The sequence below is a fragment of the Lissotriton vulgaris genome, chromosome 5 (assembly GCF_964263255.1).
Source record: "Lissotriton vulgaris chromosome 5, aLisVul1.2, whole genome shotgun sequence".
Taxonomy (NCBI): Eukaryota; Metazoa; Chordata; class Amphibia; order Caudata; family Salamandridae; genus Lissotriton; species Lissotriton vulgaris.
The window spans coordinates 2031787928-2031813001 of NC_141693.1; the positions used below are offsets into that span (position 1 = coordinate 2031787928).

Here is a 25074-nt window from a genome sequence, read left to right on the forward strand (position 1 = left end):
AATTAATCTAATATTTTATTATATTTAAATTACTTCCCACCCTACTCCCCTATAAACCCACAACCCGCTATGGAACTATTAATACGATATTCAACATAAAATACATTATTAACTAATAAAATACTACAAAAAATACTACTTTTACTACAAATAATCATTAAAAACACTACATTACTTATAATTATAAAAAAACGATATTTTTGTAAACTATGTTTTTGTAAACGATATTTATTACAACTATATTAATGTTATCGATATTACTTACCTGTCTGTCGATATTCTGGTCAGACTATATTTTTGTCATCGATATTTCTTCCTGTAGATATTTTTGCAGCGATATTTAGGTAAGTCGATATTTTTGCAACGATATTCCCGTTCTGTACCGAACTGAGGCGCTTCGTCTACGGGAGGAGAAACGGAAAGCTAAAGCAGATGGACGGACGGGATTGGTCGACGGGAAACAATCATCTATTTTTGACACAGATAAGACCGCGATAGTGCATGCAAAGCCTATGCGAGAGGCCGCGCCTTTATATGTTCCTCCTAAAGGTACGGGTACAAGTTACAATAAATTTTCTGTAGATGCTAAAGGTTATTTTATTTATAATTGGGTGTATACTCCCTGGAATAAGGCAGATGTTATGGCACTTAAAGCTGCATTGCCTGATCCGCGTAAAAATCCATGCGCTTTCTATGAGGAAGTTGAGGGAGCCATAAATTCTTGCACCATGACATTAGCTGACATTGATTTATTTTTCGGGCTAATATTGCCGCCTGATATGTGGAGATCCGTGCGTAGAGTTGATGATCGCGCAGCGTATGGGGCAATATAGAAGGAGATAGAGAGGGAAGATGAGGACAGGGAACCAGCGAAAAAGCCATGTCAGTTGATTTTAGATCTTCCCGGTGCAATATTAACTAAGTTAAAAACGATTATTCCCCCTAAAAAGATTGATTGGACTATTGTAGCATCTTGTAAGCAAAAGACAGATGAATCAGTTTCAGATTTCTTTACGCGTTCGAGGAAACTTTTCACGATTTTAGTGGCCAGTCGCTAACGGACGATATGGGCTGACACTTGTTTGTAGATAAGTATGTTACGAATCTATTACCAGGAGTGGCTAGCCGCTTGAAAGCTAGCGAAAGCTCTTGGACCACCTCTTCTCCGGCATCCCTCCTGACAATAGTTCAATATTACGAGCGTCAGGAACTAGAAGCGAAGGTAGCGAGGATAAAAAGTCTAAAGAATTAAAAACAAAGGTTATGTTATCTCAGGTTTAGGGTCCACCTCTTCGAGGTAACGATAGAGTCGGACGAGGCTTTTATAGTTCCCCTTACACTCGTTCCAATTTGGCCGTTAATCAATGCGCGTATTGTAGGAAATTTGGTCATTGGGCAGATGAGTGTCCGTTGTTGCACTCACAGCGCTATGTCCGTGGCCGAGGATCTATGAGAAATCGCGCGGGAAACTTAGGACCCAGAGGCGCTATGAACGATCGTGCTAGGTTTGATTCTAATGTGCGGGCACAAAATGGATTCAACACTTTTGATAGGCGCAACCAATACCAGATGTCTGATTATGTGCAGCCTGATTGCATGATTCTGCTTATGCAAAGGATTGCGTAGGATGGGGTAAGGAATCAGTTGAAGTTCCAGTAGATCAGAGGGGTCCTTATGTTACAGCACATCTTTTGGGTTCTACTGATCAGTTTCTGATTGATACAGGAGCTACTCGTAGCGCTTTGTCTAAACAATTGGTTCAGAGGGCTCCCCTGTCTGGCTTAACGATTACATTGATAGGGTTCGATGGAACACCTTCCCTTAGCCCATTGTCACAACCACTTGCATTCCATGTTGATAAGTTTGCTGCTCCTTGCCAGACAATATTGTGGGTCTTGATATGCTTAAGTATTTCAGAGCCACAATAAGATGTTCCCCTGAAGGAGTGTGTGTGATTTTGAATGACAATTATCCAGTAACAGACAGAGTTTGCATTGTTCAAGAGGATACTGCATTAGCCTCCCTACCTAAAACTTTGTGGGCTACTTCAGATACTGATGTGGGACAAATGGTTATTCCACCGGTGCATATTAGTGTAAAGGAGGGAGCTGTGTTGCCGCGCCAGCCTCAATTTCGAATTTCACAGGAGGGTGAGAAAGCACTCATACGAATTGTACAAGATCTTATTGAAGTTGGGGTTGTTGAGGAAGTTCCATTTAACATTTGTAACAGTCCGATCCTCCCAATTGTGAAGAAAGACACTGATACTAGGATCTATCGATTTATCATTGACGAACGGGAGGTGAATAAGATAGTGGTGCCACAGTATCCAGTGGTTTCTGATATCACGACACTTCTTACTTTAGTTCCACCTACTGCAACTACGTTCTCTGTTATAGATATACCATTACAATGATGAAGGACATCTTGGGTGATGCGGAAGGTTATCTGTCTGCACACAATGCCTTTATCGTGGAGTGCATAGAAACCGTTCTCCTTAACAACATCTTTCTGTTTAATAGCGATTTCTTTTGTCAAATAAAAGGCACGAGCATGGGGGCTACCTGTGCGCCGAGCCTGGCCTGTTTATATGTGGGCAACTTTGAAAAACTCCACATATATAACGAGCTATGTCCCTTTTACGAGAACATCAAACATTGGTCTAGGTTTATAGACGATGTCTTCTTTATATGGGAAGGGACTGAGGATGATCTAGCTATATTCTTGGAATGGCTCAACTGTGGGGATGTGAACCTCAAGTTTACAGCCAACAAAAGTCAGACTACAGTTGACTTCCTAGACATCAAAATAAAATCGGATAACGGAAAGTTATGTGTGGAACTATATGTGAAACCCTCGGACCGCAACACTTTGTTCCACCATGAAAGCTACCATCCTAAAAATCAGAAGGATGGGATCCCTTACAGTCAGTTTGTGAGAATAAGAAGAAACTGCACAGATAAAAACTCGTTTGAGAAACATGCTGATAATTTGAAAATTAAACTACTAGAACGAGGCTACCCCAAGAGACTCATAAGAGAGAGCTACAAAAGAGCCAAATACCTGAGCAGAGAATCCCTATTCGAACCTGGCAATAAAAAGAAAGAATCTGAAAACAATATTGTCATGGTCTCGAATTTTAATGGATTAAGCAGCAAGGTAAAAAATCTCATCACTAAGAATTGGTCAATTTTGAACAAAGAAGGCAAGACCCCTCTACCAAAACCCATTTTCTCCTACAGGAGAAATAGGACCATTCGCAATTGTGTAGTTCAGACCTATAGAGAGCCCAAAATGAAGAAACAATTAAGCATTGATCAAGGTAAACCCATCAGAGGCAACCAACCATGTGGATCATGTACTCATTGCAGGTCCATCATTCAATCCGATAAAATCGAATTGAGAGGTACTTCACACTGGGTAAATGAACATGTCAACTGTAGAACCCAGAATGTTATCTATCTAATAATCTGTCCCTGTCAAAAGGGATATATTGGTGAAACTGGGCGAGAAATTAGACTACGACTATCCGAACATCGATCTGCCCTAAAAAACCATAAGAAAAATGCCCCATTAGTAGATCATTGGATCACTGAAAAACATAGAGAAGATGAGATAAAATGGTGTATAGTGGAAAAAATAAAAACCACTATGAGAGGAGGAAATTTGGACGTTAAACGTAAACAAAGAGAACAGTTCTTTATGTCTAAATTTCGTACCTATACTCAGGGCCTCAACAGTAGGGAGGAATGGGAAAGATTAGTACGATAATGAACTCAGTGCCCTGCTTGTGTACCATGTTAAGCTGCAAGATATACATCATAACACTTATTTTGGAAATGATTTTGGTTTCGCCAATATGTAAAATGTTAACCCTTCTTGAGAATAAGAGATGGGCCCATAGTTTACGATCTGCCCAGAAATGGTATATTGCTGAATAAGAATACGAATTTTGTGTTTTGATAGGTACAACATCGAATGAACCTTTTTGTTTAAGGACACTTACTCTCGCAACAGAAATGACTTTTCATGTGAGGATAAAGAAGATTGTAAGGGGTAACCATATGATGACAATCGGAAGCCCTCTCTCAATTATGAGCCCTTTGTCTATGTAGCGGTTATTTATTTTCCCACGTATTGAATCGGGCAGCATAAATTGTACATATGTTACCTGTATCCTCTTAATATGCTCCGATTTCCATACATATGGAAACCTCAGGGTTAATATGTGATTATGGTTAACTATATAACTAGGATCATAGAAATAATCAACAAGAAAATGTTTAACTTGTGATTACATTAGGCTGTACCATGAAAAAAACAAAGGAGCTAGTGGATTAAGTAAAATTATTTTTTCGATCAAACTAAGCTGTACCGTCAGTAAACAAGCTTATCAGACACCACAACACAGAGATTTTTAGCCCTCAAAGATATTTCAATAAACTACTAAAATGGCGGGCGATTTTGGTGTAAAAATAGTGATAATATGCTCCGCTATGGATCGACTAAATCACGAGTATCAAAATTCTGTATAAACTCGACAATACAAACTCATAATGTGTAATTTATTAGGAAATCAAAAAAATCCACCAAATGATTTTAAGGGCAGCCGTTAGTCCGTTTTCGTTTGTAGGCACTATTAAACCCTACAGAACCCTAATCCACAAAGTAATAAGAGGGAGACTACTAAAATGGTGACAAAACATTGACGCCAAAAAAAACGAGGAGTACGTCCCAGTATTTATTTTTAGGAGCATATAATTTAACGCTCCACCAACAGGGTAAATGGGGACCACTGGATAAAGTAAAGATTACCAAAAAGCGGCGCCGCGGTACATTAACAAGCGACTCGACTCCTGTATATTATTCATGACTTTTGGACTAAGTCCTTCCTCACTTACAGGCACCATGAGGTAAGGAGATTAGTAAAAAAACTACCAAAATGGCGGACATTCAGCGCCTGAAGATCATCTACACAGGTGCAATTATTTAATCAATTGTGACACACCGCCGGAAAGTACAAAAGGTGCCGGTTCCCCAAGCGCACTAACTGACGCTGGAGACCGGGTTACCAGGCAGGCGGCGAGGAGCTCTAATCACAGAGGTAAGAGCACAGGGGCAGCAGGGCGCACTGTATCTAGTAGCGTGTGCGGAGATTTAGACACGCAGTATAAATGGACTTTAAACCTTTTAAATAACTAAGTGGAACTGAAGAGGGCTTAAAGTAGAACTTTTTTAGTAACATGCTTTCAGCCTTTTTTTACTACAAGGATCTATTAATATTCCCTGCTGCATACTACATACTCCTTGTGCTTGGGTAATACAGGGTAGAGCTATCTATACCCAAGAACCTTACCGCTAAATGACAATAGGGCGCACTGTATCTGATAGCGTGTATGTAGATTGAGACACGCAGTAATAGTATTACCCTTAAATATCGAATATACTACAAAGTGCTAAATGTGCACTCCATTTCCGTTTATTTAGACAAAGTGAAACTTCAATTTTAAAAAGAAGAACGCCATCCGACCGCAGATTAAAGCAGGATAACTGGAAAAGACGCCAACTCAAGGTTGATCCTAGGTCTTTCATACAACGAATGATACAGAATACTACCAGCTATAAAGTAAGCTTATTTTCCATAAGTCTTGCAGAGCAATTGAAATGTTTCTGTCCTAGAGAAAATACACTGACTGTATACCTGATATCATTATGTATACACAGGTTATTTTATGGAACCATCTTGGTTATTAACAGTGGACAAGGGAAAAGAATTCCATTTGGTTGATATCAAGACAAGAAAATAAAACCCCAAGGCTCCAACCATAAAAATATAAAGTAAGCATTAGATCATCCAAAGCCTAGTGATGATATAGAAATAGTTTTGTGGTCTAAAATTAACTCAGTAACTGTACACGACATAATCTTATGTGTACACAGGTCTTTTAAAGGAACAAAGCCGAAACATAAGAGTGGATACGATTTATCTATCCCCAGGATTGAGGCTGAGAATGCAAATTGAATACTGCAAATTGAGTAAGATATTGTTTTAATTTATAATCTAGACACCGTTATAATTATTAAAAAACTTTCTGTAAATAAGATCCCTCAATGAGTGTATACTAATTGACTGTTCCAAATATTTTTAGATTGAAGAAATCTGATTGTAGTCCTGAGGAAGGTGTATCATCAATCCTAACACCGAAACGCGTCGACAACTTGGCTAATTTTATTTATTGTGAATCTATGTGTATATAATGTAAATGTATTGTGATTATTTTTATATGCAAAACTGTTGACTATATGCTGCTTTTTGATTAAGCTTTTAATAAATTTGATTTTAATAAATAATTATGTTTTTTGGATATAATTGTTGAACATGTCAAGATATGCACTATTGAGAGCAGAAATGTTTTAGGTGTCTTATTCATAAAAGCTTTGGCGCTTTAAATTAGGAACCACAGAAAGGAACCCTTTTTGAGTGTTGCTACATTTCCCAGTCCTTTCTGGGTGTGCTAGGGAAAACTCTCTCTTTTTTTGAATAGACTTGAAGAACACTTTCTTTTTGATCCCTATTTATCTTGACGGTCGATATCTGTTCAGTTTCACTTTGAATAATTGATCGTATAGATTTTGTAGAGTTCCTCAAGGCAATACTGAGAATCCTAGTATTTACAGTCAAGCACTGAAAAGACAACTTGATTCTTTTGTTCTACCCGAGGGTGTGGCGCTCATACAGTATGTTGATGATATTTTTTTGGCAGCTGATACCCCCAAACAATGAGAGACATGCACGCTGTCTTTGCTTTCTTTTCTTGCTTTACATCACCACAAGGCATCGAAAAAGAAACTGCAGTATTGTAGACCAAAGGTAACCTACTTAGGTCACCTTTTGTCTAAGGAGGGGCGTGCACTCACATCAGATCGCATTCAGTCAATTTTAGACACGCCAGTACCTTCCACACAGAAAGAGGTTCGAGCATTTTTAGGTCTTACTTCTTTTTGTAGGCAATGGATATTGGGATTTTCATATATTGTTAAACCCTTGTTAGCTCTTTTGACAAAAGATACTCCAATACCCCTTCCTTGGACAGATGAATGTGAGAATGCTTTCCGACAGTTACGACAAGATCTTTGTTCAGCACCAGTGTTAGGTACTCCAGATTACACGAAGCTCTTTACAGTGTACGTACACAAGAGGGATGGATGTGTATTGTCAGTTTTAGTACATACACATGGTGATAAGCAACGCCCTTGTGCATATTTTTCAGCAGTACTCGATCCTGTTGCTCGAGCGTTGCCTGGATGTTTTCGCTTGGTTGCAGCAACAGCTGTGTCAATACGCCAGAGTGAAGGATAGTTTTATCACATAAGCTGTTGGTGCTGGTACCCCATGCTGTTGATGCCCTTTTGAATCAAACAAAGACGCAGCACTTAACTAGCGCTCGTCTGACAGGATATGAGTTGACGCTGTTAGCTCCTCACAGTACACTGAAGAGATGTACACTATACGCAGCTACGTTGTTGCCGTTTCCGGCGACTCAGCCTGAGGCGCAGGAAACACATGATTGTATTTTCTTGACAAAGGGTCGTATTGATTTGCAAGATACGCCCCTTCCAGATGTGGATGGAGAATTGTGGGTTGATGGGCCTTGTCTGAAGTTACCGGAGGGTACAACTTCAGCCGCATATGCAATTACTACGCTTCACACGATAGTAGAGACAGCTCGCATACCACAGAAGGCAGCTCAAGCAGCGGAATTAATAGCTTTGACACGAGCGTGTGAGCTTAGTACAGGTTTGTGTGTGAACATTTATACGGATAGCCGCTATGCTTTTGGAGTGGCACATGATTTTGTCCTGCTCTGGAAGGAAAGAGGCTTTTCGACATTACATGGGATGCAGATAATGCACAGAGAACTAGTGCATAATCTTCTGACTGCATTAACATATCCAAAGAAAATAGCTATAGTGAAATGTAGTGCACATAAGAAAGTGACTGATAGGGTGGGACAAGGAAATGATTTTGTAGATCGAGTGGCACGTGAGACTGCGATGCAGTCTGACACTACTCCCATGTATGTAGTGAAGTCACAAGCTGAGCGCTGGCACGATGCTAGGAAGGAAGTATTAGAAATACAGAGGACCACCTCTGACAAAGAATGGGAGCAATGGTCCAAGGATGGAGAGTTGGATGATGAAGGTTGTTGGTGAAACAAACAGATGGACAGATGGAAGTTGCCTATAGCTTTTGTACAACCTATGGTTCAGATGGCACATGGGCTAGCACATGTTGGAGCTTCAGCAATAGTGAATTTTGCTTACACAAGTTTGGGAGCATCCAGAAATTGCTAGCACTGCTAAGAGAGTAGTACAGTCCTGTATGATCTGCCTGCAATTCAATCCTGGAAAAGGGACACGAACTCCAGCAGGAGGATTTGCTACACCGACTGCCCCTTTTGAAGTTTTGCAGATGGATTATATTCAGCTTGAACGCTGCAATAACCTGAAGTATGTCCTGGTGGTGGTATGTGCCTTCAGTAAATGGATTGAGGCGTACCCCACAAAGGACAACACTGCAATTACTACGGAAAAGGTGCTTTTGAAGGAATTCTTTCCTCGCTATGGTGTTTGTAGATTTTTGTGGAGTGATAACAGACCTCATTTTGAAGGGGACGTCATCAAGTATGTCCTGAAAGGATTAGGGATCAAACAGAAGTTTCATGCAGTGTTTCACCCACAATCAGCAGGATTGGTGAAAAGATACAATGCTACTCTGAAGCTAAAATTAGCTAAGATACAGGCTTCTACTTCTTTGACTTGGCCGGATGCGTTGCCACTGGCATTGTTGTCTATTAGATCAGTGCCTCATTCTCAAACAGGTCTCACACCTTATGAGATCCTGTTTGGTAGGCCCATGAATATCTAGGGAATTTCTAAACCGAGTTCTGTGTATGATGTACCTTGTGTCTTAATGAATGACTATTTGGCACAATTAACTGATAACTTGGTTTCTATTCATCAACAGGTTCAACAAGCACTTCCTGATAGATCCACAGGCGAAGGTCATAGTCTCCGACCTGGTGATTTCGTTCTCCTGAAGTCCTTTGAGAGATCGAGCAGTTTAGAGCCAAAGTGGCGTGGGCCAGAGCAAGTGCTACTTGCCACAAGGACGGCAGTTCGAGTCACGAACCGGAAAAATTGGGTCCACAGTACCCATTGTCGGCGAGTACTTCCGACTTTGGTAGAGCCTGCTGCGTTGACCGACCATCTAGAAGTTCTGACTGCGGAGAAAGGCCGTCTTGTGACACCTGACGGATCTGAGGAGTTCTTCCCGGACCAGACAGTCCCTGGAGAAACAAGATATAATTTGAGACTGAGAGAAAAATCTGCAGCGCTTGTGAAAGTTGTCTGAGCATTCCCTGGGTCAGTGAAACGGAGAGCCGATGTGGCAAGGAGGGGATCAGCCCTGCATTAGAGTAGTGACACCCGTCTTGGCGCGTGGTAAAGAAATCAACGGCTACCCAGGGGTAAGAGCTCTGACAACTACTTTAGTTTCAGGAAGATTTGTTTTGTGTTGTGACTAAAATGGAAAAGAAGAAGATTTTTTGTGCTGTAGGGTTTGTTGTTGCCTTGGCGATTGCGGCAACAATAACATGGTCTGTTGAGGAGACAACTCCTGCTCGTGAGTTGTTTGTTGTTACCACACCGACACCAGAGGAGCATTATTTCTTTACGCTCCCATATCAGGAATTGAAGCATCGACAATCTTATCTCAATAACACCTTCATTCAAATGTTACATCATACCCACATTGCTACGAATGCAACAAACTGTTGGATTTGTGGGATGATGCCTGCACATCAAAAGAAAGGAGGTACACCGTTCATACCTCTCCATTTTTCGCATAATGGATCTTGTCCAGCCTGGTATACTTTGCTTTTTGCGACTAGGAAGCCTACAGTGGGCAGACTGCTTTTCCAGTTGAATAAAGAGTGCCATCAAGGCAAAGATGGGTATCCCCAAGCGAATGGAACTAAAAGGGAGTGGGAAGAATATCGACCGGACAATATTTCATATCCCTATATCTTCACCAACACAAGAGACTCCTTCAATGCCGAACATTTTGGTATTTCTGTTACTCAAACTAAAGCAGAACTGTGTGTACAGAGCATTGGACATATCCCTGTTGGGATCAGCGACTATATTACTGTGTTGAATATAGATGGCTTAAATAATAGTACCTTTTTGACATCACATAATACCTATTTTGTGTGTGGGAATCGTGGATATTATCGATTGCTAGCTGGTTGGACAGGGATCTGCTACGTGTCATTTTTGTTGCCCCCTGTGTTTCTGGCACCTCCATTGTATCATCGAAATCTTAAATTGTTTAACAATATTACTGTAAATAGATATAAGAGAACCGTGAATACTGATAACGTAGACCAAACTGACACTAGCCTACAACAATATATAGATATTAATTTAGGATTGTTCTTCTTTGTGGGTGCTGCATTAAATAGCAGAAAAGTGCGACGATTGACTAGAGTTGTAGAAGCTGTTACAGATCAAACAGCTGCGGCTCTAGGAAACATCACTGAAGAATTGAAAATTGCTAGAATTGTGGCTTTACAAAACCGAATGGTTCCGGACATCATGCTAGCAGATAGAGGTGGTGCATGTCACGTTATAGATAGTAGTTCTTGCATGTTTATACCAGATCACACCCCATCCGTGTATAAAGCGATTAATAAACTTCATAAAATCGCTGCAGACCTTCACACAGAAAATGGTACATAGACTTTTACAGGGTGGCTTTGGACTCTAATGTCTGCCTGGGGCTGGAAAGTATTGACCGCTCTATGTATAATAATTGCAATAGTCTTCACTTGTTGTATATGTATCCAGTGTAGTCCGATGATATTTTCTATGTGTATTACTGCTTGCATACCGACCAAAAGAAATGTTGCAGAAGTCAAAATGCAGAATGATTTGAATAAAGAGATAGCTAGCATGATGGTCATTGATATAAGGGATGAGTATCTAGCTTTTCCCAGGAAGTCGAATGTCTTCAGCTAATGCTGAAAGGGTCGTCTGTTGTAAATCAACAGCGATTGGATTAAGCATTAGCAGAAGACATGCTGCATTTGACCATTATCGTAATAAATGTATCGACTCCATTTTGTATGCCATACATCGCCATGTGCTCATCATGTGCTTTGTCCTACCTCCTTGTTAACTGCGCCTGAAGTCTGCCCGACAACAGGCTATATTTAGCATCCCCCGCTTCCAGCATGTCCAGGCTTGCGCAGTAGGGTCTACGGCCGTTACTAATTAGTTCCAGATAGGAATGTGTTTACTAGTTTCCGAAGACTGTTAACTCCGCCCACCTATTGATTGTGCCTTCCAATATGTCCTTGTATGGTCATAAAACTGCTCCTGTCTTCTGTACTGCCTTCTTTTGAGCCCCCTCATTGTGTATAAAAGGGGCCATGTGCTTTAGTTCGGTGTGCTACTCTATACAATACTGAAGGGTTTTGTGTGGACTGTAGTACCACCTTTAAAGGTTTAATAAACTTTGCTTTTGTATTTTCCAGTTTCATTGCCAACTTCTTCCTATGGTCTGAGGACGTGCAGAGAAGGGCGAACCCCTTGCACTAAGTAGGCTCAGCTGAGGTTTGCTACAACAACAGGAGCAGGGAGATGGGCCGGAAGTTCTTGAGGTCCTTTGGGTCCGTCTTGTTTTTTTTGAGTAGGGCGTTGATCTCGGAGTGTTTCCAGCTCTCCGGGAAGGTGGCGGTTTCAAAGGAGCTGTTGCCGATCTTCCGGACTTGAGGTGCGATGAAGGAGCTTGCTTTGTTAAAGATGTGGTGAGGGCAGGGGGTCGGAACGTGAGCCGGAGTGGATGTTTTTAATGATTTCGATGGTGTCATCGTTGTTGGCGTGGTTCCAGGAGAGCACAAGGCTGGTATGGCTGGGGGGCGGTGAGGGAGAGGTGCTGGCAGCTGTCGGGGGGTCTGGGTGTTGAAGCGGTAGTGGATGTCTGTGATCTTGTGGTGGAAGAAAGTTGCTAGGGAGTCGCAGAGGTCTTGCAACGGCAGGGTGTGGCTGGAGCTGGGGTTGGCAAGGTCCTTCACGATGTTGAAGAGCTCTTTGCTGGTGTGCGCGTTGTTGTTGATGGGTTCTTCGAAGCAGGTCCTTTTGGAGATTCGAATGAGTTGGTGGTGCTTGCGGCTGGCATTCTTAAGGGCTGCATGGTTGTCTGTTCGTGGCGCCACTTCTTCTCGAGTCTTAGGGGAGTCTGCCTGGATTCCTGGAGGTCGGTGCTGAACCAGATGGCCCTTCTGGCAGTGCGTCTGTTTGAGGGTTTCTTGTGAGGGTGGTGATTAGCTGGTCTTCAGTAACCTTGTTCCAGCTGCGGTGTGGGGTTTGTTGCGTGTAGTAGTGCGTGGTGTATTTCTCGAAGGAGAAGTGGATACAGTGGTGGTCGGTCCAGTGGAGTTTGGGGGTGTGGCTGAAGGTGACGTGGTTGCTGGTGGAGAAGATGGGTTGAGCGTGTGTCTGACGGAGTGGGTGGGTGTTGTGACAAGCTGTTTGAGTCTGAGGTTGGCGAGGTTCTCGAGCAGGGTGGTGGAGTTGCTGTTGTTGGCGTTCTAGCTAGGTGGAGGTTCAGGTCTCTGAGGAAAATATAGTCTGTGGATGCAAGGGTGTGCGTGCTGACGATGTCGGTGAGGGTGTCGCTGAACAGTGACCGGGGCCGGGGGGTCTGTTGATGAGGTTTCCTCTCTGGGTGGTGTTGGGATCAGTGTCAATCTGGAAGTGCAGTTGTTTGGCAGCACTGAGGGTGTCTTCAGTGCTGGTCAAACTTCTGAGGGTATTTCTGTGGTCGATGGAGATTCCTCCTCCTGGTTTGTTGGTGCGGTACCTGTGGGTGATCTTGTAGCCGTCCGGGATGGCTATGGCAATGTTGGGCACCGAGGTGTTCAACCAGGTCTCCGTCAGGAAGGCGACATCCGGGGTGGATGAGTCGAGTAGGTCCCAGAGTTCGATGGCGTGCTTGTGTACGGAGCGAGTGTTGACACACAACTGCAAGGAACTCTTCAACATCGTGAAAGAGCTCTCCAACCCCAACGCCGGAAACAACGACATCACCCCATCGCGAGACCTCTGCAACTCCCTCGCCTCTTACTTCCACAACAAGATTGCGGACATACACAACAGCTTCAGCACTCAACCGACGCACGCCACGACCGAACCACGGCCCCCCACCACCACCCTCCACGCCTGGACTCCGATCAGCACCGAAGACACCGTCCGCATGATGAACTCCATCCACTCCGGATCTCCAACCAACCCCTGCCCTCACCACGTCTTCAACAAGGCCGACGCTGTCATTGCACCCCACCTGCGGGACATCATCAACACCTCCTTCAACACCACCACCTTCCCGAAGAGCTTGAAGCACGCCGAACTCAGCGCCCTACTCAAGAAACCTACAGCGGACCCCACCGAACTCAAGAATTACCGCCCCAACTCGCTCCTCCCGTTTCCAGCCAAAGTCATCGAGAAGACCGTCAACAAACAGCTGGCCGCCTTTCTCGAGACGAATGGATCCCTCGACCGCTCACAGTCTGGCTTCCGAGCCAACCACATCACCGAGACCGCCCTCATCGCTGCCACCGATGGCATCCGAGCCCTGATGGACAACGGAGAAACAGCGGCCCTCATCCTCCTAGACCTCTCCGCGGCATTCGACACTGTCTGCCACCGCACCCTAGTGCAGCGCCTCAGCAACGTCGGAATCCAGGAGAAGGCACTGGAATGGATCCTCTCCTTCCTCAACGGAAGAACACAGAGAGTCCGTCTACCACCGTACAAGTCAGAGGCCACCGAAGTCATCTGCGGCGTCCCTCAAGGATCCTCGCTGAGCCCCACCCTCTTCAACGTCTACATGAGCCCCCTCGCGGCCATCGCACGCCAACACAACCTCAACATCATCTCCTACGCTGACGACACCCAGCTGATCCTCTCCCTGACCAACGACCCCGCCGCCGCGAGAGCCGACCTTCACGAAGGGATGAAAAACGTAGCTGAGTGGATGACTACCAGCCGCCTGAAACTGAACTCAGACAAGACGGAAGTCCTCATCCTGGGCTCCTCGCCCTCCACCTGGGACGACTCCTGGTGGCCCCCCGCCCTGGGTACCACACCCAAACCGACAGACCACGCACGCAACCTGGGCTTCATCCTGGACTCCTCCCTCTCCATGACCAGACAAGTCAACGCCGTCTCCTCGTCGTGCTTCAACATCCTGCGCATGCTACGGAAGATCTTCCGGTGGATCCCCACCGAGACCAGGAAGACGGTCACCCAGGCCCTCGTCCCCAGCCGACTGGACTACGGCAACACCCTCTACGCCGGAACACCGCCAAGCTCCAGAAGAGACTCCAGCGGATCCAGAACACCTCAGCCAGACTCATCCTCGACATCCCACGACACAGCCACATCTCCGGACATCTGAGAAACCTGCATTGGCTCCCCGTCAACAAAAGAATCACCTTCCGTCTCCTCACCCACGCACACAAAGCCCTACACGATCAAGGCCCGAGCTACCTCAACAACCGCATCAACTTCTACGCTCCCAAACGCCATCTCCGATCAGCCAGTCACGCCCTTGCCGCCGTCCCCCGCATCCAAAGAACGACGACAGGAGGAAGGTCCTTCTCCTACCTGGCCGCCAAGACCTGGAACTCCCTCCCTCCCGACCTGCGCCTGACCCAAGACCACCTCTCCTTCAGGAAGAAGCTCAAGACCTGGCTATTCGAGCAGTAGCAGCACCCCCCCCCCCCCCAAGAACTTTGAGACCCTCCGGGTAAGTAGCACGCTCTACAAATGTCTTGATTGATTGATTGATTGAGTAGTATGCATCTGAGATGGTTGCGACCTGCCCTGGTGGGACGGGCAAGATGAGCAGGTGTTCTCTGGCTGGAGAAGCCGCAGCTTAGGCAGGACAAGGGTCCGTGGGTGAGCTTCGGGGAGGCCTGGAAGCAGATGGATGATCAGCCGTTGTTGAGTTCATGGAGGGTATTGGTGATGTAGCTGGGTCTGGCATCGTGGTGTTCGTGGGGGCCAGGGGGTCTGGCGCTGGGCACTGCCCAGGCGCGGACGGGCGCAGATGGGCTTGCCTTAGGCGCGCCTTTGGCATCGGCATCAATCAATCAATCAGAAAGATTTAAAACTAAAATGGGATTTTTTTTTTAAAGCAGAAAATTTGGCCCACTGGTTTGTGAGATGACGGTCCTGTACTTTAGCAGAATGCTGTCACTCACACAGCAGGATACCACTGACTGAAGAGGGATGACCCAGTGCCCGACGCCACGTGCGGTGCTGGGTGGATGGTACATGTGATTGATTCCACAGGCTACCAATGAATGAAAAGGGTTGACTCAGTGCCCCATGCGATGTGTTTGATGAGTGACCGGTACATGTGAACGATTCCACAAGTGACCAATGAATCAAGAAGGATGACCCAGTGCCCAATGCCACATGCTGTGCTGAGTGGACGGTTCATGTGAGTCATACCACAGGCGACCAATGAATGAAGAGGGATGACCCAGAGCCCCACGCCATGTGCTGAGTGGACCGCACAATTGAATGATATCACAGGTGACCAATGAATGAAGAGGGATGATACAGTGCCCGAAGCCGCATGCTGTGATGGGTGAACGGCACATGTGAACAATACCACAAGAGTCCATTTGACACTGTGCTATGCTATGTAATGCTATGGCAGGTTATTTCACACTATGCTCTAATATGTTATTTTTGACACTATGCTGGGTTATGCTAAGCCATGCTATCTTACACTATGCTATAATATGTCAAATTATGTTATGTGCTGCCGTGCTCGGTTATAGCATTTTGTCTTCCACTGTGCTGTATTCATCTATGATATGCTATGCTGGTGTGCTGCGTTATGTTATGTAATGTTATGCTATATTACGCTATGATCTGCTGTGCAATGTTATGCCATGTTAACTTGCAATGTACTTCAAGGGCTCCAAAGGGTGCAGTCGGCAGCAGCTAAGGTGGCTTTGAACAGACCATGGAGCTCCTCAACATCATTGGCATTGAGAGACCTCCATTGGCGACCAATAAAAGAACGGGTCCGCTTTCAATCACTGTGCATCGTCTTCAGGGCGGCTCATGGACAGGGACCTTCACCATCACAGGACAAATTCAACTGGTACGAACCCCCTAGACAGTTACGGTCTGCTAACACTGGCCTAATCCTGGCATCCAGATTTAAACGGTCCAGAAGGGGTGGCAGGGCTGTTAGCGTGGCAGCTGGACAATCATGGAACGGGCTGCCGCAGTGTCTTAGGGTAGCCGACTGCTTGTCAGAATTCAGAAAGGGTTTGAAGACCCTGTTGTTCCCTAGGGGCGAGTTCTCTGCTTTAATCTGGAACTGCAGGTATAACCGTCACTTCCTGTTTGAGCGCCAAGATGCCCGTAGGGTGATAGTAGCGCTATATAAGAATACAATACAATACTAATCTATATGATACTATGCGTTATTATGCGATGATATATTTCACCCTGTTTTAGATTAAGTTATTTGCAACTATGCTTTGCTATGCTGGGCCATGTTATTTCACACTGTGCTATAATATGTTATCTGACACAAAGCTATGCTATGTTATGCTATGCCGTGTTATTTCACACAGAACTATCTTATGTTATATACAGCTATGCTATGCCATGTTATTTCACACTATGCTGTAACATGTTAAATTACGCTATGATCTTCTGTGCTATGTTATGCCAGATTATCCCACACTGTTGTATGCTATAATGTGTTGTGCAGAGACGGGGCCACCAGGCTGCATGCCACGCCTCGGCGGCACTCACCCGTGCAATGATGCCCTTCTCTTGGTAATATTTCACAATCAGGAGGACGTGCTGCTTGAAGGTGTCCAGCCGCCGGTTGATGGCGTGCGAGTTGTCGTCTGGGCGGCCGTCGTGAGCCGCCCGCCTCTGCAGGCGGTGGCGCAGGCGCTGGGTGGAGCAGGCCAGGAATACCACCATGTCTGGAGAGCCAATCTGTGGTACAGGGATGGAAATGTAAGCGTGGGTGAAGGTGGGCACACCCTGCCTGCTGTGCCATATAGGCATCCTCCCCCCCGCATGACGAACATAGCATGCACAGCAATAAAAAACCACACAAGACATGTTGGTTGGAAAAACTTATGGGCGTTCCAAGGGCAGGCAGTGGTGACTGACCTAAGCTGCCCTGCCTGCCTGATGAGCCAACTGCACTGTGACCAACCCCATCAGTGCTACTATTTGTGTGGGGATTATCCTCCTTAAATACTGTGGACCACCAGTCCATCACTTTACTCACGCCTTCACGCCCCCGGTTGCTCAGGATTATAACCGCCCGAAGGACTAGCCCAACACTGTCGATTTCATCCAGGGTTCTGCCGTAAAGACTCCTGGGGATGTTTGGCATAGGCACCCCTCTGTGCTCCTGAAGAGGGTACCCCTATTTACCATTCAGCCTCCAGATCGCCCTGTAACTCCGCCACAGCTCCGGATGTGGCGCCGTCACATCCAGGGCCTCCCCACCAAGGCAGGCACCTTTCTTACTTACAACCCGCTGTCTCCAGGGCTTCGACCAGGTCCAACGAGAGCCAGTCCATGCCCACCTTTGACAGGTGAACCCCGTCCTACTCCGAATACCCCGGGGCGTTGACATGTATAAGTCCATATTTAATGTCCATATTTAATGAAGCCCAAACCCCTCTGCTCCGTGAACTTGTGCAGATTTACCCTCCTCCTCACTGCCTGCAGCCCATGGCCCCCCCTCACCTGCTCCTAGGGGGGCATTGGGTTTACTCAAGAGAATCCTGCTCTCCCTGCAGGCCATGGCCCCCTCCTCACTCCTAGGGGGGCATTGGGTTTACTCAAGTGACCCGCACTCCCTGCAGTCCATGCCCCCCCTCACCTGCTCCTAGGGGGGCATTGGGTTTACTCTAGTGTACTTGTACTCCCTGAAGCCCATGGCCCCCCTCCTCACTCACTCCCTGGAGCCCATGGCCCCCCTCACCTGCTCCTTGGTGGGGCATTGGGTTTATTCAAGTGAATCCTGCTCTCCCTGCAGGTCATGGACCCCTCTTCACTCCCTGCAGGTCATGGACCCCCCTCACCTGCTCCTCGAAGGTGAAGGCCTGGCCTATCTCTCGGGGGAAACCATCCACGATGAAGCCGGGCGCATCGTGATGCCGGATGAACTGTTGTTTCAGCTCCTCAATGGTTGTTTCCTGCAAGGAAAGAGAGCGCAGAGTCATCTGGACACAACACCTGGATAAAGCACTTTAAACAACCACAGCCATAAATCACCTGGACGCCCACTGCCCTGGACCGCCTGGACTTCTGAGATCATGAGTTACTAGAAGCCCCCGGGACCTTCAATGACATATGAGCATCATGGACCAGAAATCGCCTGGACGCCCACTGCCCTGGACCACCTGGACCTCTGGGATCATGAGTTACTAGAAGCGCCGGGAGCTTCAGGGACATGAGAGCATCTCTGACCATAAGGCACCTTGCAGTGTCTGAGGCACCAAACTCTGCAGGGCCGTGACACACCTGGCCACCCATGACTCTGAATCACTTGGTGGCATCCAAGAGCATCAATGCGCCGGACCCCCGAGACCCCCAATAATCGAAGCATCTGGGAACCTAAGTCCCTTCGACTCCAAATGAGGGAAACTCCAGGCGCTGTATCACCCCGGAGGACTTGAGTCCCAGGAACTGATACGAGACAAACATAACCTTCAGTCCATGAGACTCAAACCTTAAAATCATTTGGAAATGTATAAATCGCATGGAAGACTCAGGCCTCACGTACAGCGCCGCAAGCCTTCATGCTGCGCAAGAACTATCGATAAGATACAGCGCATTCCTGTCCTCTTTGACAGCGCGGGCGATCAAAGGACTGCCTCTTGGCAACATAGGCACAGGGACAATCCATGGGGGCACATCCCTTTTTGTATGTGCGCTGCTGAATGCAGCGCACATAGAAAGAGGAAAACACTTGGAGAAATACTGTTATTTCTCCTCCCTTGCCCCTCTCCTGCCCCTCCCTTGCCCATCCCCTGCCCCCCCTGCCCCTCCCCTGACCCTTCTCTGCCCCTCCCCTGCCCCTCCCTTGCCCCTTCCCTGCCCCCCTGCCCCTCCCCTGCCCCCCTGCCCCTCCCCAGCCCCTCCCCTGCCCCTCCCTTACCCCTCCCCTGCCCCCCTGCCCCTCCCTTGCCCCTCCCTTGCCCCTCCCCTGCCCCACCCTTGCCCCTCCCCTGCCCCCTGCCCCCTGCCCCTCCCCTGCCCCCTGCCCCTCCCCTGCCCCTCCTCTGCCCCTCCCCTGCCCCTCCCCCTCCCCTGCCCCTGCCCCTCCCCGTGGAGGCGTCGGCTTTTGACGCATTCCGAGGTGTACAGCTTGTTGAAATCTGGGAGTGTGTCAAGCGCCGTGGGTGGTTCGTGGGAACACCCACCATAACGCCCACGGCACTGCTCCCCATTGTAGTGTGAGGAAACGCAGTTGCCTCACACCATATCTACGGGGCAATGTGAAGCCGCGCCGGTGGCTTTACATGGGCTTTAGACATGGGTAAGCCCAGTGCGCTGGGGGACGTCATTAAAAGTGCCATCTAGCGGTGCACACAAGCTTGTAAAGAGGCCCTCAGAGACCAGGAATCAAACTGGAGGGCGGGAGGCCACAAATCACCAGGGGATTAATGAAATCCGGAAACTCCTGGAGACTGCTCAGACCATAAATCTACACCAAGATCTGGCATCTTATATTACTGTACAGTGACCGAGATGCCAGATTCACCCCAGGGACACCGTATCCAAAATAAAATCCTAAAATGGATCGCCCACGAATGTCGGAGGACCCGTGCCACCCAAAGGCACCGAAGAAGTTAAATCCCCCAGAGTCTCCAGGCGCCTGAGCTCCTTGGCCAGAATCATCTGAGGCCATGACCCATCTGTGAACCTCACAGGCCACGCAGCACCCAGGACCCCCCAAGGCCACAGGTGGGAGCCTTTTGGTCTCATGGGTCAGAAACGAAGCCTGCTCTGGGTGGCGTTGCTTCACATCTACCCTAGGCAGGAACAGCATTGAACGACAGGGAGCCTCAAAGGCTTCCTGTCCTTCGTCATGCTGACCAGGGCCTCCCAGCTAGTGGAGATGCCCGTCCTCCCTAACTAAGCCCCACTCTTGGCAGGTCGGAGGGGAAATTAGAAAGCAGGAGAGGTGTGTCTCCTCTCAGTCGGGACCACCCTACGGTGTCCTGAACTGAAGTGACCCCCTCCTTTCAGAGTCATCCATATTGTTTTGAAGGATTCTAACCAATAGGGTTCGGAGTATGCCCCCTCCCACAGAGGGTACAAAGGGTGTAGTCACCCTGAAGGCAAGTGGCCCATTCGCTACTACTTTTTAATCCCTGCAACGCCCCTAAATTGAGTATTTAGGGGCCCCCTGAACCTTAATCCTCAGATTATCGATGACCTACGAAGAAGAGGGCAAAGACGAGCCATGCAGCAGCAGAGACTGAAGACAAACTGACTGGCCCCAGGTCTACCGGCCTGCCTGCAGCCCTTCCTGCTACAGGAGAGCGATTCGTCTTGCAGCCCAGTGACCTCCAGAAGCCTGGGAGGACTTCCTGCCTTCTACAAAGACTCCTGATCTCCCGTGATTAGCAGGCCTGTCCAGAAGAAAATCAAGTTTAAAGCCCAAAGCTCTACCTGTGGACCTCTGCGTCCGATGCCCACGGCCTCAGTCCAAGAGACCCACCAGTCCAGAAAAGGTTTCCCAACGATCCTGAGCAAGAGACCCTCCTAGGTTGACCCCTGCCGGACTCTACGTCGATGCCTGCAGCCTCTGTGCGACTGCCCCCCCAACTGCGACTGCACCGGAAAGCTGATTTCCAATGCCAAAGGACATCTCTGCACCCCAAGTCTCTGGGCCCTGAGGAGATCTACTGACGGTGTCCAGAGTCTAAAGCAAATCCCAACTCGCCCGTGCAGCTGTAGGTTCCTTTTGTGCATCTTCCTGGCCTGAGCGTGCGGCCTTTTTCCAAGTTCGAGATTCTCGGTTTGTCTGCACCTGGCCGCCCCTGTGCCACTAAGGGTGTAAGTGTGGTGCTGCCTCGAGGCCCCTGTGCTTTCCTTAACCCCTTGAGACTGGGTTCCAAAATAGTGCTACTTACCTGTGAGTAGTATCACTTTGATTGCCTTCTTTCTCCGTTGGATAACAAGGGCACCAGATACAGAGTTTGACCTCTGCACCCGGCCGCCCCAGTGACGCTGGTGGCATGGGCGCAGGAACTGTGGGGGACGCGGGGGACCAGGGTGGGGGGACGAGGGGACGAAAGTTTTTCCCCTCTCTCTTCTGTCTGTGGCAGGGCCATTGGTATGTCAAAGCGCCAGTGCTTTGACCTGCTAATGGCCCTGTACTTGATCTGTGACCTTCCCTTTTGTTCTGCCGCAAAGCTAAGGAATGTTTTCACACCTCTTCCTCGCCGCACCCACGGCCTGCAGACTGCATTTCATTTCCAGATCAAGGATGAGGTAGTTTGTTGATTGCCGAGTGCAGGGCCGGCTGTAGAGTTGGTGGCGCCCAGTGCGACCATCTCTGTGGGCGCCCCAACAAACTTTTTAATTTTAAGTTATGCGGGAAAACAATGCTGGTGTAATGTTTGTTAAGGGACTCAGATTTACGGCGCTCTGAGCACATGAGAAGTAAATGTGCTTTTTACTAATTTCCTGACAACAATAAAGGTATTTGGACTAGAGGCACGCAAAGGAAAGGAATAGAAAGAAGTGCCTAGAATGCAACAGGCACACACTGCTGAAACGCATTGTGCGGCACACACAGTGACAGGTGCAAGGCTACGTGAAGCACAGCTACTGTAAGGTGCTTAAACCAATGAGACTTCTAAAATTAAATGCAAAAAATTGACATCTGATGCTCTATAAGACACAAAGAAAAAGTATTAGCAGGTTAGGCCAGGGTGCCCACCCACCATTTTATCCACTTTTGCAGTTTTCATATTGTGCAAACTTGGCCGAATGGGATCACAGTGCTTTATGTGAACACCAGATTATAGTACACAAGTCAGATTCATGTTTTTTCCAGCTATGGGAAAATTAAATACTTTGCCCAGAGTCACAGCATAGTGAGCCAACGCCTGGACTTTAGCCTAAGTGCCCAGTTGCAAAGTCAGAAGCTCTATGCTTTAGGCCACATCTGGTATCCTAGCCACTTCAATTCGTCGGATGGCAGACTGTGTATGCATCGAAAGCGGTGTAAAAAACAGTCCATACCAGACTGTACACACCATGACAGAAGCGGAAAACTGGTACCAGGCAGACTGTACACACCAGAGCAGCACAAGTCACAGCAGTGTAAAGAGGGTCAAAAAATAGACTGCATATAAGGGACAGCAGTTTAGACACACAAGTAGGCTGCAGACCAGAAGAGTAGCGTAAAGAGAGATAAGGGCATACTGGACACAGCACACAGGGTCGCTGGGACCCACTGGCCTGAAGGGCCCATTTTCTTTTTTGCACTGGGGTCCATGACACACTGATAGGCCTCTGGTAGCAGGAGAGCTGTGTAAATAGGCACAGGCAGACTGTCTACCACTGAAAAGTAAGACAGTGTGGACCCGAACAGCTGTGTTAAGGGGGCAGGCTGTAAAGTAAAAACATTGTCAAGCAGACTGTTCACAATACAACATAAAGGCATGAAAAACGGCGAGACAAGGAAGGTTTGTACATACCAAAAGACAAGAGCTGTGTTTTCAGCCACAGTGCTTTGCCTCAATTTCCTGTGATGGACACGCGAGTGAAGGCCAGTGATGTTCCTCTCCTGTATCTGAGGGTTGCCCCTGCGAGGGCCCTTGGGGCTTGTTGTCAGAAGCCCGAGGGTGCACGGCTGCTTAGACTAGCTGTTATTACACAGCACAAGCACTGGCACAGTGGTGGACTCGGGGCCCAGCAGCAGCGCTTGCTGCATGTGCAGCGGCAGAGGAAGCATCCTCAGAGGGTCATACTTATTGTCCGTGTACATCCGTCTGCAACCACGTGAGCGCATTTGTCCATCTTCTATTTTCAGGATGTTGTGGAAATGGAAGAGGACAGTGCATGCATTTTGGTCAGAGGCAAATGACACCCCCTGAGCTTGGTGCCTGGTACAGTGGCACCGGTCGCACCACCCTAAAGTCGGCCCTGGCGGACTGCATACTGTCCCTCCTCAGCCCAGACCCTACCTCATTTGACTGTTTCACACTGAGCAATTCAGCCACTCAAAGCCTAATGTTTTGTTGGAATGTTTATTTTGAGCAGTTGAACTTTTGTCTGGAACATGAGAACAATTAGCATCAAACACAGTCTAAGCTATCTTGCATTATGTTGTGTCAATGTGCTGGTCTGTCCTAATATTTACACAAATAACTATTTAAATACCACTATTTTGTCTTATTTCTTTTATAGCGCTACTCAACCAAATCCAGGCTGTTGGAGCGCTTTAAATCACACATATATATGATATATTCACAATAAACCATATGTGTGTAAATCAATTTACAGGATGTGTTACATAAGATAGTGAGGGTTACAAGGTGTAGGAGTCACATGTCCTTTCCTTCATAATTCGTTGTGCTGTGTTATAAGGATTACAATTCATGAACTGCACATAAATAAAGGATATCTGTGTTAAAAATAATAACCCATAAAAGAAATATTCATCATCTGTATATCACATTATGTGCTTTGCGTGAGACATATTAACCCTCTACGCTACATTGATTCAAAACTGAGACTAGACAAAACAACTCTCTCTCCAGCAAGAGCATTCACCTCCAGAGTTATCTTACCATTATTATCATTATTTCCTGAGATTTACTGGGTACGTAAAGAGCACTGCACCAGGTGCCTTAACCCCATAAGATATTTTACAATGCAGAATTTCTAACCAATTAAGCAGAACAGATATACAGCCATGTTTCTCCTTATTGACAATTTCTTTCTTGCAGAGTTTTAATAAATAAATGTATAAGTGAAGGTCTAGTCCTTGCACCAGGGTTGCATCACTTTTTGGCACAACTTTGACGCAAACTCTAATTTGTTAAATATTGTAATGCGCTCAAATGTACTCATGATAGACCTGCTTAACATATGCGAGGTCTTAGAATCTGATATGATTTTTTGTGATATCATTTCCAGTGAGTTCATGTGTTGTGATGTCACGTGCGATGTCATGCGCTGTGATGTCACTTACATACTGCCTAGCTTGGTTAGTGCCCCACTACTTTTTTTTAGGACTTGTGCCCTTTTGGGAGAAGTATATTAGAGAGGTGATGTTGGCGGTTGTGGGAGGCTGGCTTAGGATATGGGGCACATTGCACATTCTCAGGAGAGATGCACCTTGCACTAATACAGGCAACCCGTATGGTGATAATAGTGGTCTTTGATACCCATATAAAGCTCTCAAAGTGGTAGCTGTGGAGAGAAGCCTTCAGACTTATCTTGAAGGAGTGTAAAGCAGCTTGTGTTACCACATTTAATTAACAGTGTAGATTAGATGAAAAAGAACCACACAATGTTTAAAAACAAAGGCTTTTTATTATGCAACACAATCACTAACACATTGGTATATCTTCTACCCAGAGATATCAACAATACACACAAGAATACTTCAAAATGATTAGGTAAGTAGCACAAATATACACTGGTGTCCAGGGGAAGACCAAACCATATGCGAAGAAAGTGCAATGCAAACTTCAAGGAGAATGGGACTTGGACCAGAAAACTCATAGGAGATGGGAACACAAGGAACTACCCAATGTAAGTACCCAGGAACCCCAAGGGGCGGCGTGCAGAGTAGAAACACAGCCGCATGCCTGATGGAAGCCAATGGAGAAGTTGCGGTTGCAGTTTTACAGAAGAAGGACCCTTCCCAGAGGACCCGAAAAAACACTTTAGAAGTAATCCCACCCATGGATG

The 25074-nt window shown here is 46.8% G+C and overlaps 1 protein-coding gene across 1 annotated transcript in view; it reads right to left on the reverse strand.

Annotated features, from left to right (window-relative positions):
- Nucleotides 1-25074, reverse strand: part of LOC147718071 (adenylate kinase isoenzyme 5-like) — a 312172-nt gene that overhangs the window by 154900 nt on the left and 132198 nt on the right. The window contains exons 5-6 of the mRNA XM_086919902.1: nt 18213-18326; nt 16915-17106 (exon numbers count right to left, since the gene is read on the reverse strand). Of these exons, the coding sequence (XP_086776028.1) occupies nt 16915-17106; nt 18213-18326 (306 nt within the window). The remainder of the gene's footprint in view (nt 1-16914; nt 17107-18212; nt 18327-25074) is intronic.